This window comes from Misgurnus anguillicaudatus, chromosome 13, assembly GCF_027580225.2.
Source record: "Misgurnus anguillicaudatus chromosome 13, ASM2758022v2, whole genome shotgun sequence".
NCBI lineage: Eukaryota > Metazoa > Chordata > Actinopteri > Cypriniformes > Cobitidae > Misgurnus > Misgurnus anguillicaudatus.
The window spans coordinates 16,736,448-16,751,164 of NC_073349.2; the positions used below are offsets into that span (position 1 = coordinate 16,736,448).

Below are 14,717 nucleotides of genomic sequence, written 5' to 3' on the forward strand. Positions count from 1 at the left end.
TCAGTGACAAATGTGTAATTACGTGTGAATATAGAAATGTCTTCTTAAACATGAGATGAAACATGAACAGTTAGCTACCTATGGCACACTGCAAGGCTAATGGTACTGCTTGATAGTCCTTAGCTAACCAACAATCACAATTTTCTGTTACAATTAAAAGCAGAACTACAATACAGAGTCCATGTAATCTGGTGAAAGCACCTAGATTTATTATTAACATAAAAACTCCAGTTCAAAACCAACAAAAACTGTAAACCTGTTTTCACGCTACTATAAAATGAACATCTCCATAAATCATTAACATTTGTTTGCACAAATGGTCAGATACTTGTGCTTGTCTTCTGTGGGGTTTCTCCAACTCTGACATAATTGTTGCCCCCTGGGCCTGGCACAGCTGAATACACCACAGACCGGGGATGAAACTGTTTAATTGTGGTATTCACAAGTTTTTTTTTTTGTAGTTTTGAGGAGCAGCAATCCCCAAGACCCACAGCCATACTGGGATGAGGAAACCAGTGCAGGAGTTCAGGGTATCCTTACAAAACATGAGCAGAAATGCTACGAGTCTTTAAGCATATTAATTTGAGCAAAGATTTTCAGTGCGGGCCCCAGTTTGATGTTCATGGTGCTCATAAGATGGTCCTCATTCAGAAGTAGCAGGGCCTGGCCATCAATCTCCTGAGAACGAAACTCTTCAGCGATCTCCTGGCAGCCTGACAAACACAATCAGAAGATTTAATACATGAAGCAATAGTTTACCCAATAACAATTACCCATTTACTCAGATTTTCTTTCTAGGAACATCATTTAGAAAATTGAGACCACACGTTTTTTTTATGTAGTCCTAGACTAATATACATATTTGAGCTGGCTCAATTTAAAAGCATCCATGCCATTGTTTTGTTTCAAGATGCACATCAGTAAAGTTTTTTAAGGTATGTTTGTAAAAAAAAAATAAGGGATAGTTCACCCAAAACTTTAATTCTGTCATCATTTTCTCACTCTTATGTTGTACACAAACCTGTATAAAAAAAATTCTGATGAATACAAAGATATTTTGAGGAATGTTTGTAACCAAACCGATCATGAGCCCCATTCACTTGCATAGTTTGGTTACATACATACCTTAAAATATCTTCCTCCGCGTTCATGAGAACAAAGAAATGTATACAGGTTTGTAACACAGTGATCACAGTTGTGGCTAAAAGGAATACAGGAATGGCCAAAATCTTGCGAAGTCTCACCGGATGAGTGCTGTTTTAATCCTAATCCCACCCCCAAACAGAACCCTAAACCCAATATTTCACAGGATTAGGCCGTAGCTGTATCCCATCTAGCCAGAATCGTCGTTTTCATCCTAACCCTACCCCCCAAACCGAACCCTCAAACCCAATATTCACGGGATTAGGCCATAGCTGTATCCCATCTAGCCAGAACCACTGTTTTCCTCCTAATCCTACCCTCAAACCCAATATTCACGGGATTAGGCCGTAGCTGTATCCCATCTAGCCAGAACCGCTGTTTTCATCCCAAACCTAACCCTAAATCCAATATTTCATGGGATTAGGCTGTAGCTGTATCCCATCTAGCCAGAACTGCTGTTTTCATCCCAAACCGAACCCTCAAACCCAATATTCACGGGATTAGGCCATAGCTGTATCCCATCTAGCCAGTACTGCTGTTTTCATCCCGAACCTAACCCTAAATCCAATATTTCACGGGATTAGGCCGCAGCTGTATCCCATCTAGCCAAAACCGCTGTTTTCCTCCTAACCCCAAACCCAACATCTCACAAGATTTTGTTTGTCTGTAGCTGTATCCCATCTAGCCAAAACCCGTGGTCAGCACCTGCTTTTATTGTATGAGAGAAAGATGCTGACATGCAGCCATTATTAAATTTAGCACTAATATGCGTTGTAGTTTCTAGTTTACTGAATAACTTCAACATCATAAGTACCCAATGGAGCCATTTGGATTACCTCCATGATGGATATGTGTGATTTTTAGAGCTTTCCCATGTTGGATCCTATACAAAGTCATAAAGATTAAAAGACTTTTGTGTTGAGCTGAAGAAAAGTCATAAACTCCTGGGATGGAATAAGGGTAAATTATGAATATTTATTTTGGGTGAACTCTCCAAGTGCAGCATACTGTTGCTTAGAACATTAAAGATCTGTGACACTTTTTAAAGCTCAATGTAAATCCCATCAAATCTCTGAAGCAGCTACCTGGCAAAGAGCAGATGAATTCATAAACATCCTCGACGTTCCACTTTGTGGGGTCACTAGCCAGGAAGTGGTGCGAGAGAAGAGGAAGCTCTCTTCTGCGATCTGATCTCTGTTCATTTAGACGTCTCTGGGCTCCAGGGCTCGCAGCAGATAGCGGTGAAAGAGGCTCCTCATAGCTTGACATGTCCGAGCACAGACTCGACTCACCATAACTTGGATGAGAGGGATATGGGGATAACACACATACTCCAGATGTCTGTTAAAGAACGCAAGACAATCAAACACATTTCTATAAACATTTACATCTTTCTCTTTTATCCAAAGTGACTTATAGTGCATTACAGGTATATATTTTATCATTACGTGTGTTCCCTGGGAGTGAACCTACAACCTTTTGGCACTGCTAATGCAATGCTTTACCCCCAAATACAGTAACACACAACATTAAAGGCGGGGTGCATGATCTCTGAAAGCCAATGTTGACATTTGAAATCGCCTAAACTAACACGCCCCTACCCCAATAGAATCTGGACTTTCTTTTAATAAACCCGCCCCACACATACGCAACCCAGGAAATGATGTGGGTTAGTAGACACACCCCTTACTGCTGATTGGCTACAAGTGAGTTTTGGTACTCGGGCCGACTCCCTTTTCCAAAGTGTTTTTAAAAAAATCATGCACCCGGCCTTTAACGGGTTAACCTACTTTGACACAGCAGTCAGTGATATTTAAGGAAGAGCTTAGTAAATTTACGACTCACTCGTTTGTCAATATCTGTGCCGCTGTTTTGCTCAATGACATTGGAGTATCTCTGTTTCTTTGCGTTTTCCGAAGCTCTTCCTGGGAAAAGTCCCATCCGCTTTGTACATCCCACATTATACCTGAGAAAAAAGATAAGTGTCTGTTTAAGTTGCATGATGATACCAATGCTGTGAAAACACAACATTTTTAGCTATAATACGATGTGTACCTTTTTGCACACACTGTCGAACAAAACCGCTTTGATCTCTTGAAGTTAGATGCAACGTCTACAATTCCACAAAATTCACACGCCAGCACCGGTTCCTCATCCTGGTTCTTCAGATCTGTGAAGGAGTTTATATTATCAAATAATATACATGGCTACTTAGATATACAATACTGTGCATTATTGATCCATCAAGTTAACCGTTTGACAAAACGTATTGCTTACCTTGCTGTGAAAGATCCTCCATCTCAGTGTTTGTAGTGTGAAAGGTCTGATTCGGTTTCTGCATCTTTAAATTCTCAAGCAGTAAAGATGGACGTTCAACCTGGACAGATCCATAAGACGTTACAAATGTGTTACACATAATCGTGGTCCATTTGTCCACTAGAGGGAACTCTGCCTCTTTCAATAAACAAGGAATAAAAAGGATGGAATTTACCTAAAATTACCTTCAACCAGGAACATTCAAAAACTTGCATTTTCGTGCTTTGTTACTCACAAATGAAAAGTTGCATGTATGTTTAATCATTTAGCAGATGCTTTATCCAAACAACATTTATCCAAAAAGGACACTAAAGCAATAAACAAAAACTCTTGCTTGCATATCAAACACATTAAACTGAAGATCTATTCCTTTAAATTTAAATATAGGTACACTTGCAAATTCAATTGAACTTACAGTAATTATATTAAATGCAATCTTATGTCAACTTGAATTTATAAGTTATGTCAACTTTTTAAAGCCAAAACTTAAAATAGTAGATTGAGCTGAATTGCAAAATCCAATGTGTTTTAACTTAGTGCTTAGAAGTATAGTGAGGGAAACTAAAGCCTAACTAAAGGTTTTTCTGCATTTTTGATAAATATTCTTAAATGTTCACCACCCTAGTATACGTAAATATTTATATAACCAAAACACATGTTATTACACTACTTAATCTACACAATTAATATTCCATGAAAACAATACTCTCTTCACCCTGTACTTTCCTGTCGCCTTTAAATTACTTCTATCTATCAATAAAGGCAAAAATGGCCCAAAAATATAACTTTAAAAAAAAGTAAATATAAAGTAAGAGTATCAAAATAAGAAGCATACAGTTTAAAACATCTCTTCATGTACTATTTTGCACATGATTTCAAATGACATCATACAAACCAATTTTGTAGTTTTTTTCCACATTGAAGGGGGAAATTTTCATTACCGCAACGTGTCCATGACTGGATTTTGGTTCTTTGACATGGAAATATTTATAATTAAAAAATCTAAAAAATAAAAAGCTTCAGTACATGTTATACTATAAACATTTACAGTAAAGAAACAAGTGGTATTTGGTGATCATTGGTAAATGTAGAGACAATAATAAGGAATGTAAATGTGTCCAAGACCAACTTTCTCATCCTCCGCAACAAATTTAATCATTATTTAAGCCATCAAGGAACTAATTTTTTTAAAAATTGTTAGAAGGGACATAATTGACTGTGACACTCAAGATGGCTACCAGGTAAGCAGTTCTTATTTTTTCTCCCCAGATAAAAGTTGAAATTATGTTTGTCATAGTACATAGACAACATTTTAGTTCTCATTACCGAAACATGAGTGTGTTAATGCATATATTTAATGTAATATCATGTTGCGGCCGGTAATGATACATTTTTGATAATGATAATCTAAAAAATATAAATAATTCTATAGGAAATATGTTTTAAATCCTCTAAAAATATTATAGTAAGTTCAGACCTTAATCTTATATGTGCAAAAAAATTGGCTTCAAGGGCTTTTTAAAAAATTCTGATGCTGGACACCTTCTAAATCTGGATTTCGTGAGAATCACCCTGAGGTATTCTTTAATATTTACTATATAGTAAAATACCTACTAACGTTATATAGGATCAAAAACACTGTAGTATATTCTACTACAGCTGACTAGTAAATAGTCAAGTATACTTAAGAAAAAATTCTGTAGTATAATTTAGCATTTACTATAGTAAATTGTACTACATAGCAGTATATTATATTAATTTCTACATTTTGTTAAGGTATAATACAGTATTATGTAGCATCAACTGTAGTAAATATTGTAGTTTTCTTTAACGTTTATTTACTATGATAAGGTTCAATAACACTATAAAAACAGTTAAAACCAACATAAGCTGGTAGCTAGTTTAAGATGGTCCTTATAGCCTGCCAAAGCTGGTGGGTCAGCTGGTCTTCCAGGTCCAGCTTGACCTGCATAAAAGGTGACCAAAACACAGCTAAACCAGCTAAAACAAAGCTGGAAGACAAAAGCTTACCACATTATCCTGGTTTTAGCAGTTTTTCCCAACCATACCCCCCCCCCCCCATCACAGCTACAGCTTCTATTACAAATCAATGTTTATCAAAATGCTTTGATGTTTTTGTGGTAAAGATAAGCAATCCAATGCTTCACCTGTGGCTATTGTAAATCTTTCAACAAACACCACAGTTAACTTACTATACTGTAAAGTAACACCACCAGTAACGTTCTTAAAAACATTATATGAAAGAAACTATATTGACTAAGAAACAGCAAACTGAAAAGTTGTATATGAAGTGTACTCACAGGAAAAGGCTCAGCTCCCTCCTGAATGACGAATCCCTCGATGACATGAGTGAGGATGTGGGGTTTCACTACGGCCTGTGGCGGCGGTTTACTCTCGCCATTTTGCGGAGCGCTACCGGTCACAGTGGGCGCATTGTTCCCGCTGCCCGAGGTCATGACTGGAGGTGAGCCCACACCTGCCTTCACATTCACTCTGTCCACTGAACAACAGTACAAAAGGATCTATCAACACCCAAAAATAGCCATTACAACAAACTATTACAAAGCTGTTCGTTACTGATGTTATACTGATGTTACTGTACGGTACATGGATAAGGGTAGAATAAACTGTAACGTGTATCATCATGGATAAGATGCTCTGGAGATAATATAAATTATATGTAATTTAAGCCGATAAGTAACCATGTATGCATGTATAAAGTTCATGCTTATTATTACTTAACAAGCTTTCCTTCCCCAAATTGATTTGTAATATGACGGCAATGCATGCAACAACATACACACGTACAAGTTATGCACAAGTTGTTGTTAAGGTCTAAATCGGAAGTGTTTAGTACTACAAGTGTTAAAATGCTAAATGTTACGCATATACCGTAGAAACGCTCATTCCAGCTTCTACCAAACTGTTTTAACACACAGTTGTGCATGCAAACAAAACTTTAAAATCCAAAACAGGAGGTTAACTTCGCATCTCTCCGTCCTGAAAGTCACTTCATAACTTTATATCCCAAACATTTGGCAGGATTACACAAACAGCAAACGCTCGCGCACAGGCGTCCTGGTGATTGTCAACAGCACACGCCTTTGTTCCGCGCACGCTCTTTACTTACACTTTAAAACACCAAAACAGGAAAGATCGAAAGTGAATTTAGCATTCCAACATTCCTGAATACGCTTCCATAATCCACCAGTGTTGGATGCAAAGAAGGACAACGAGTGAGCTGATCCGACCCAAACTTTTTTGTGTGTGCGTGTACGTGTTTGTTCTAACCGATCCTCTCAATGTGATCAACGGGGCCACGCTCTCTAATCCTCTTTGTATGGAGGAACTGGATAGGAAACATTGGGCTGTTGCGATTGGCCGCTCACGCTTGGAATTGTGTCCAATGACGGGGCGCGTATAGAACAGTGCTGTTAAGCGATTGGTTAAAACATCAGAGCTGCTTCATGACAGAAAGTGTGTTCGACTTCACGAGGAGTATGCGCAGACCGATCGGGGTATGACATCGAAGAACCGCGAGAGCTGTGCTTTTGAATCACCTTCGCGGTACTTTGATGTCATAGCTCGATCAGTCCGCGCAGCGCCGCATGCAGCCGAACACGCCTAGAAACGCACGTACACAGAGAAAGAGCATTTGGCTGCTGGTCTAAGTCAAAATCTCAACTGGTTTAATAAGACAAAACATGAACAATGGCTCGAAACAACTTTAAATCTTTGAAGTTAGTTTGTATGGAAAACTGCATGTTAAAATTTTTTAAGAAATTAAAAATGCTGTTGTTTTTTACATTATCAGATGCCTAAATCAAAAATCTCATAAAAATTTTTTTTAGTTATCTTATTTGGACGTTTTTGCCTTTATTATAAAAATTGAATGAGGAGAGGATAGGAAAGTACATGGAGGAGAGAGGGGTATGGGATCAGCAAATGACCACGAGCCGGGAATCAAATTCGGGTTGCCGAAAGTGCAAAAGCACCACATGTCGGAGCACTACCCACTACACCATCGGCTCCGACAAAAAATATAAATTTAATATTTAATTTTGACAGTAGGCTACTTACACAGACTGTGAGGTAAAGTAAACGCTACTAAAAAGGGGAGGAGCCATTCATTATGTATATACTTTTTTTCATTATGCCTATACTTAAGTTCCTGTTTCAGTGGTAATTAAGTCAACGCATCAAACAAGGTTGGTTTGTTTGATTTCAAGGTACTTCAGTGGGTCTTTAATAAATATGTAACCCTAAACACAATTAGCAATTAGCTTTGTAGCAAAACCATGGTTCATTTTTGTAGGGGGTGCTGGCGAACAATCTCAGCTCAGATAGGTAGGAACTCCCTGATATTTTTCTTTTTATTTAGTAGTTGTGAAAATTAAAAATTCAAATTTTAAACCCCCTGTGTCAAAAAGCTGAAATCTATGTCGTGATGTAACACGTGTACTCACTATGACACACCCCTTATGGCAATGTTCCTGCCTTTTGTTCATACAGGACATGTCCCAGGAATGCTACTAGGCCCCTATTCCAGGACTGATCCCATGCAGGATCAATTCCAGAACGTGTTTGCATTCAGACATAAGGCCATTTTCCGGGATCAACGTGCAAAAGGGATTATAATAAGTCTTTCACTCAAAAAAAAAAAAAAACTGTGTCAACAAATGTGCTTAACAAATGGGAGACTAAGGATTGCAAGATTAATTTTGTCACACAATGTGCTACAAAGATCCGGAGCCATTAAATTTTATCTGTTACAAATGTGATTAGGCAGGACGCCAGGAACGGGCGGCTTTGTAGTCTTATCTCAAAAGTCATTTTTCAGCTTTCATTTGACGTTGATTGAACTTGAACTTGATACCGTGATATAGCTAGTTACTCACCTCTGTGTAAGGAAGGAAATAACTCATTAAACTATGTGCGTTTTAAACCAATACATGAAAGATAACAAAAATGTGTTTGATCTAAAGCAAAAGATGACATAAAAGCTTTATGAATGAACCACAATCCGAAACCAGCATGAGACAATAAAACACTTGACATGATTGATGACTTTAGCTTTCTGATGCCTCGAGCAATTTACGTACATAAAAGATCAATTGATCATCATTCATAATTTACTGTCTAAGAGTTCAGGCGCCACCACACCTGCCAGACAGCAAAAGCGAGACTACTCTTATTCCCACAAAGAACAACAGGCATAAGACATTCAACCTTCATTATAGCAAAAGCTGTCACATTCAAACAAGTGTTTAGATTGGACAAAAGAGACTGGGGGTGTGACAGATCTAGTCTTCCACTTGAGGGGAGAGATCGCGCTCTTGTCCTTTGTGTTTTTGTGACTGGCAAACCTAAAGATGGTGCTGGCGCAGTCTGGCAAGGCCAACGTTGCTGATTTTGATCAAACAACTGATTTGGAGTTTGCAGCTTTCCCCATTTTTGTAATCATATGTTTTTAGCATCAAATGGTTTCAAGCAAACTAGCAATATTTACTCCATTTATTTAGTTTCAATCATATTTACGTTTAATTTTCAACCAACTGTAGATGTTTTACTGCGCGTCTGGTGCACTAAACACATCCATCCAAGTTACTGATTAAACTAACATTGTGTGCATTTGACTGTTAAGATAAACACACATGCTGAGAGACAGAAGGAGCCTAATTGGTCTAATGTATAAACCAGAACGTGGAAAGAAATGCAACCCTTAACCTAACCAACAAACTTAATATTTGATAGTTGTGGAGTAATAAAACAGTAATACCTTTTGTGATTTCTGTTGCTTGACTTTGATAGCACAATTTGTGCAACTGGCATTGTTTTATCCGGGTTGGCACTGATGGTATGCATAGCAGCTGCTCGTGGTTCTGGACAGGGCCGAGGTCTTTACCTTCAAGGGCAATGGGGACGTCCTTATCAAACCCATTCTGTGTGGCTACTCCCAGCTATAATTAATATCAGAAGAGGAGAGGAATAACAGAACGTAATATAATAAAAGAAAAAAGGTGATTTTGTCCGTCTTTCATACCTCAGTTGGAGATGGTTGGATCTGCAGGTTAACTGAGGTTAGCTGCAGAGGAGCTCCCTTGTTGTGGCCGAGAATGTGCGACTGGCCGTTCTGGGTGAGAGGCTGTTGAGTGGCAGAAGTCGAATGGAAGATGGAGGCTTGTTGGCAGGTAACAGGCACTTTGGGTAGCACAGATATAGGACACTGCTCATGTTGAGCTGGCAGGACAGGCTGGATGGCTAAAGCTTGGACTGTATGCGGTTGAAAGGTTGTCGCTTCTAAGAGCTGGGCTTGAGCTCTCTGCATTAACTGTGGAGGCTGCTGCTGTATCAAAAACTGCTGCTTGTGTTGCTGGAGCAGCTGATGGGTCTGGATTTGTGTATATGCTGAAACAAAAACCAACAATAATATTGGATGGTTGGTTGATGTAATATATTTACACACACACAAAAAAAGTGACCCTGACACATAAAACCAGTCATATAAGTAGCACAGGTATATTTGTAGCAAAAGCCAAAAATACATTGTATGGGTCAAAATGGTCGATTTTTTATATTATATTATTTAATTATTTAGGGCTATTCTCATCAATATTTTTATTTTTTTGCACCCTCAGATGTTCAAATAGTTGTATATCGACCAAATACTGACCCTTATGACTGGTTTTGTGGTCCAGGGTCACATATGTAAAAAAAAAGAGCACATATAAGGTATTTACCATTTCTAACGGTTGTTTACTTATATTTCGAATTTTGTACTGCATAAAGTTGTGTTTTGGAGTTAACAGAAATGACTGTAATGTTTTTAACGGATAGTTCTGATAGTTTGGCAGGATGAGGAATTCAAAAATCTTTTTAAAAAACTTGTTTTCCAAGCATGCATCAGGTTTATTTCATTGCACATAGTGTATTTATGTTGATTTTATGCAAAAAAAAAAAAAAAACATTTGCACCATTTTTATGAAAGTTAAGACTGAATGGACCTGAAAATGTCAAATGGTGTAACCGCCAATAGCACCAAAGAATGAGAAATATTAAATATTTTAGCCACCTTGATGGCATGTAAGCGTAATTATCAAAAAAATCCTTCCTTAATACTTTTTTAAAATATTTTATTAGTTATTTCTAAATGTAAATTTTAATGCGTTTTTGTCAAATTTGTCCTGACATATGCTTAAAAACAGCTCTGTTTTCTAAATAATCTTTGACAAAGTAAAAATGTATGAAAAAAATCATATTACAAGATGATTATATTTTATTCCATATTTTTTATGAATATATTTATATTTTCATTTAAAAAAATACTAGTTACACCAATTGACACAGACCGGTTACACCACATTGACATTTTTGCAATAATCCCCCAAATATTCAGAAATTTTAGACTTGCCCCTCAAAAAAAGATAATGTATGCAAGTAATCTGCAAATTTATTTGAAATTTTAACCCTTTTACATTAATTTACCCCATACGGACACATAATAATTAACATCACGATTGACCCAAATATCAGTTTTGCATATTTTGATAAATGATCGTAAGCACACAGTTGATGGTACCCATTAGGGGAAGAGTAGGAAAAACAGATACTATGGAAGTCAATGGGTACCATCAACTTTTTACAAAAGTTAAAGAACCCTTGATTGAATGGGTCTTTCAACTTTCAAAATTTTACGAGGTGGCTAATTTGTATTAATTTGTATGACCACATTCGTACATTTTCTTGTACAATTTGCTTTTGCCCCTGTGACGTGGGGGTTAGGGGTGGGGTTTTGTTATTGTTTTTTAATTGTTTTTGTACGATTCACTTCGTACAAATTCCTAACAATTCGCAAACTCGTAAAATACGTACGAATTCTCATGAGATCAGGCTGGATCTTTGAGGAACCAAAAATAGTTATTGTCTGGCATCCTGTGAAGAACTTTTTAAGCACCTTTATTTTTAAAAGTTTCTTCTCTGGATTGTACTCTAGGGTGGCGGGCCATACAAATAAATATACCAAAAGACAGCCGGTCAACAACTTTAATAAAAGTTGGTTAAGAACTAGAATCTAAAGGATATTAAAATACACTGAATACTTCTTTTACAGAAATTACAGGTGCGCAAACTTTGGGAAATTAACACAAAAAAGTTTTTCTCATTTTTGAACTGTCACTATTGCTATAATGTGCAACAAAGATTGAATTTCAGAACTGTTAGTAAGTCTTTGAAGACTGTAGAGCCATGTTTACCATCACTGAAAAGAAACATAAGTGATAAGGCCTGAGAGATCAAAAGACACGCTCTTAACATCAAATTCCTACATGCAAACAGTCTGTCCTATCTTCTCAGAGACTGTGGGAGTCTTTATGAATCGTCCTGTACCATCTGCATGCTTTTCTGTAACATCATAATGAGCACAATATTAGATAGTGTGCCATTTTCAGTCGCTCCCCCGACAGCCTACTAAGTTCAAAGCATTCACAGAATAGTGACAGCAGATGCAGGCCTTTCTTCATGCATTGAAGACCACACTGGTTTAACTTCCACCCATGTTAATAAATAATTAACTGCTGGCCTTTATGTTCTCAGCTCAGTTTAATATATCCCCACATGACAGAAAAGAAACGTCTGCAAGACATTTCGGTCTTTGAAGGGAGGCAGCAAAGAATAGCATTTACCCAGTTTCAGGCACAAAAAGTGTGGGAACTAAAGACTTTCCATTGTGTTTTTACTCATACTGTATGCTCCTTAAGGGAATCGTTCACGGAAATGTGTTTATTTAGTTGCAAACAAACAGGCAAATTCAAATGCAACTTACAGTTCATTACAAATTATACATCTTTTATCAGCATGTGTGTTCCCTGGGTTTCATCCCCTGACATTTTCTTCTGCTAATGTAATGCTCTACCAATGAGCTATACAGGAGCAAAAAATTAAAGGGGTGGTTCAATGGTATTTCATGCATTCTGACTTATTAACACAGTTTGTAGAGTTGTTTTTCTAATGCTAAACGTAGGCAAAGTGTCAAAAAAGCAGTTGGGCGTGTTACAGAGTATTTCTGTGCCAAATGCACTTCGCCAGGGTTCGTACAAGTTTCGAAAAGTTTTTTTCGATTACGGGTCCAGCTGATGTTTCAGGGGTTTCTATACGCATCACTTCTTTTTATGGGCACTTCCCCGGAAAACCCCGCCCACCCGTCAATCAGCGGGAGACACTAGAACTTACAAACATCACATCATGCGACAGCTTTGTTTAATTTCAAAACTCAACAATGGCATGAAAGAAGAAGTGTGTTTCTGGATGTAAGGAGAATAGAGCCAGCCTTATGGAAACAATGAATAAAGTTTATTATCCGGGGTAGCAGCAGAGTTTTGTGTGTGTGTTTGATGCGCTGGATTTCATTGAAAAGTCCCAACCGGGTCATGAGTTGCATGCGGTAGGTAAAACTTCTGTCTTATGTTTGAAATAAGCACGTAAGTACATAATATCTAAATGACACGATCATGTAGTAAATCATAAGTTAAACAGTGTTGTATAAAGTGTTGCATTGACTTGTCCTCGCTCCTCCCGCGGAAGTAACTCCTTTTCCTTCATTTTTTCGTACGTTATCGGAAAGAATCGGTAAAGCTAATCTTTCTTTTCTAAATCTGATTAAACTGAAGACTCTTCGGAGATATAAAGGATGTAATACTACTCTATAGATACTCAGAAATGCAGAAACAGCGTATGTTATATGAGCTTTAACAAAAATATGCAATGAAAAAATGTGGCTGTAAGAGACATTGATTTAGAAATGAATACATCCCATATCCATGGAAAGCATAGTAACTTGTACAGTACAGTGGCAAATCCATAAAAGTGAATCTCATTGGTTTTGTGATAATGTAATATGCGTGTTTTGTCATGAGACATGCAAGAAACATTATCAAACAGCATATGTGAGGTTAGGCTGAAAATATTGATAGTTTATTTTTCACGTGAGTGATGCTTTTGAGGGCTGGCTTTGCCATGTTGAGCCCCTTAAAAAAAGATTACAAAATATAATTTTAATGTAAATATATAACTTTTTATATTTGGGTAAACTACTCCTTTAATACACAATATGCCTGTGTCCTATAATAGTATAAGGTAGGGTGTTTATCTAAATTTACACAAGGTTTTCTCTGAGAAACTATCTTAGTGTGATGGGTGGGCTTCCTCTACTCACGTACGAACATGACTGGTCTCTAAAGGAAAAGATCTCCTAACCCCAATCTCATTGTTCACTTGTAGCCCGTCAAAGAGTCCTTGCAAATGCAATCATAATCAAATCACTCCACGGAGGCTTAACCATTCACATCTGCAGTGGTCACTTCAAAATAATGTCTGGTCCTACTTAGGATACCTCTCAGCCGTGGTCAGATACTTTGTTAAAGTTCATGCTCCTAGCTATGTGCTTCTCTAGCCTAATGAATTCCTCATGAAGAAAACACGGGCAATGGGGGAAAGCCATACACATACCATTTAAGTCATTCCATAGACATTTCCTTTCTAAATATATAGTACATTCACCAAGATTTACAATAAGACCTAAAAGCCATTGCCAAAGGAATTGGTTAGATGTACAGAGAGTGCTAAGATTAAATATCATAGTGTTATTTGTGGGCTCATGAAAGTCAGTCGAGCAACAAATGTGTAAAACAAGAGACGGTGTGGCCAGTAAGTACCGACCGACCCTGCATACATCTCTGGCATTTTCACTGACTTGTTTTACAGTTCTGATAGTTCTTAAAGCCTTTCAGTCAGGCTTTCTTTACAGGAAATGGTCAGAAACTGTTTGCATGGAAACCCACAAACCACAAATAACACACTTGACTGCTTGTGGTTTCCATTTGTATTGGATTGGAGCGACCTAATGATAGTTTGGTTTGTCCTGAGTGCTACCGCTTGCTATTAATACTGTGATGGATCATTTGTTCTGAGTTTAATGGACCAGGAAATGTAGATAAAGGAAAATAAAGTGTTTCATTCACATGAAAAAGTAGAAAACGGAGATTAACATTTTAATGAAAGTAAAACCTTATTAAGACATAATGCAACACACTGGCCAAATATTTTTGCTTGCACCTGTGACCACAACGCATAAATACAAGTCACATTTTTTCCTGTGATCCAACAGGGAATATAGGGTACAAGTATCCCTGTAGTTCAGGGGTCTCCAACCTTTTGCGGGCAAGGGCTACCACAATGGATAA

The 14,717-nt window shown here is 37.5% G+C and overlaps 1 protein-coding gene across 5 annotated transcripts in view; it reads right to left on the reverse strand.

Annotated features, from left to right (window-relative positions):
• Positions 1–14,717, reverse strand: part of phc2a (polyhomeotic homolog 2a (Drosophila)) — a 22,615-nt gene continuing 7,898 nt past the window's right edge. For 2 of the 5 annotated variants that reach the window (XM_055188161.2, XM_055188160.2), the window contains exons 7-14: positions 9,524–9,888; positions 9,260–9,440; positions 5,781–5,980; positions 3,421–3,520; positions 3,199–3,313; positions 2,989–3,109; positions 2,229–2,484; positions 1–713 (exon numbers count right to left, since the gene is read on the reverse strand). In XM_055188161.2, coding sequence (XP_055044136.2) covers positions 559–713; positions 2,229–2,484; positions 2,989–3,109; positions 3,199–3,313; positions 3,421–3,520; positions 5,781–5,980; positions 9,260–9,440; positions 9,524–9,888 — 1,493 coding nt within the window. In that variant the 3' untranslated portion in view covers positions 1–558. Of the gene's footprint in view, positions 714–2,228; positions 2,485–2,988; positions 3,110–3,198; positions 3,314–3,420; positions 3,521–5,780; positions 5,981–6,372; positions 6,542–6,610; positions 6,829–9,259; positions 9,441–9,523; positions 9,889–14,717 lie in introns of those variants that run through there. The other 3 variants (XM_055188164.2, XM_055188162.2, XM_055188163.2) reach the window with 3 other exon arrangements.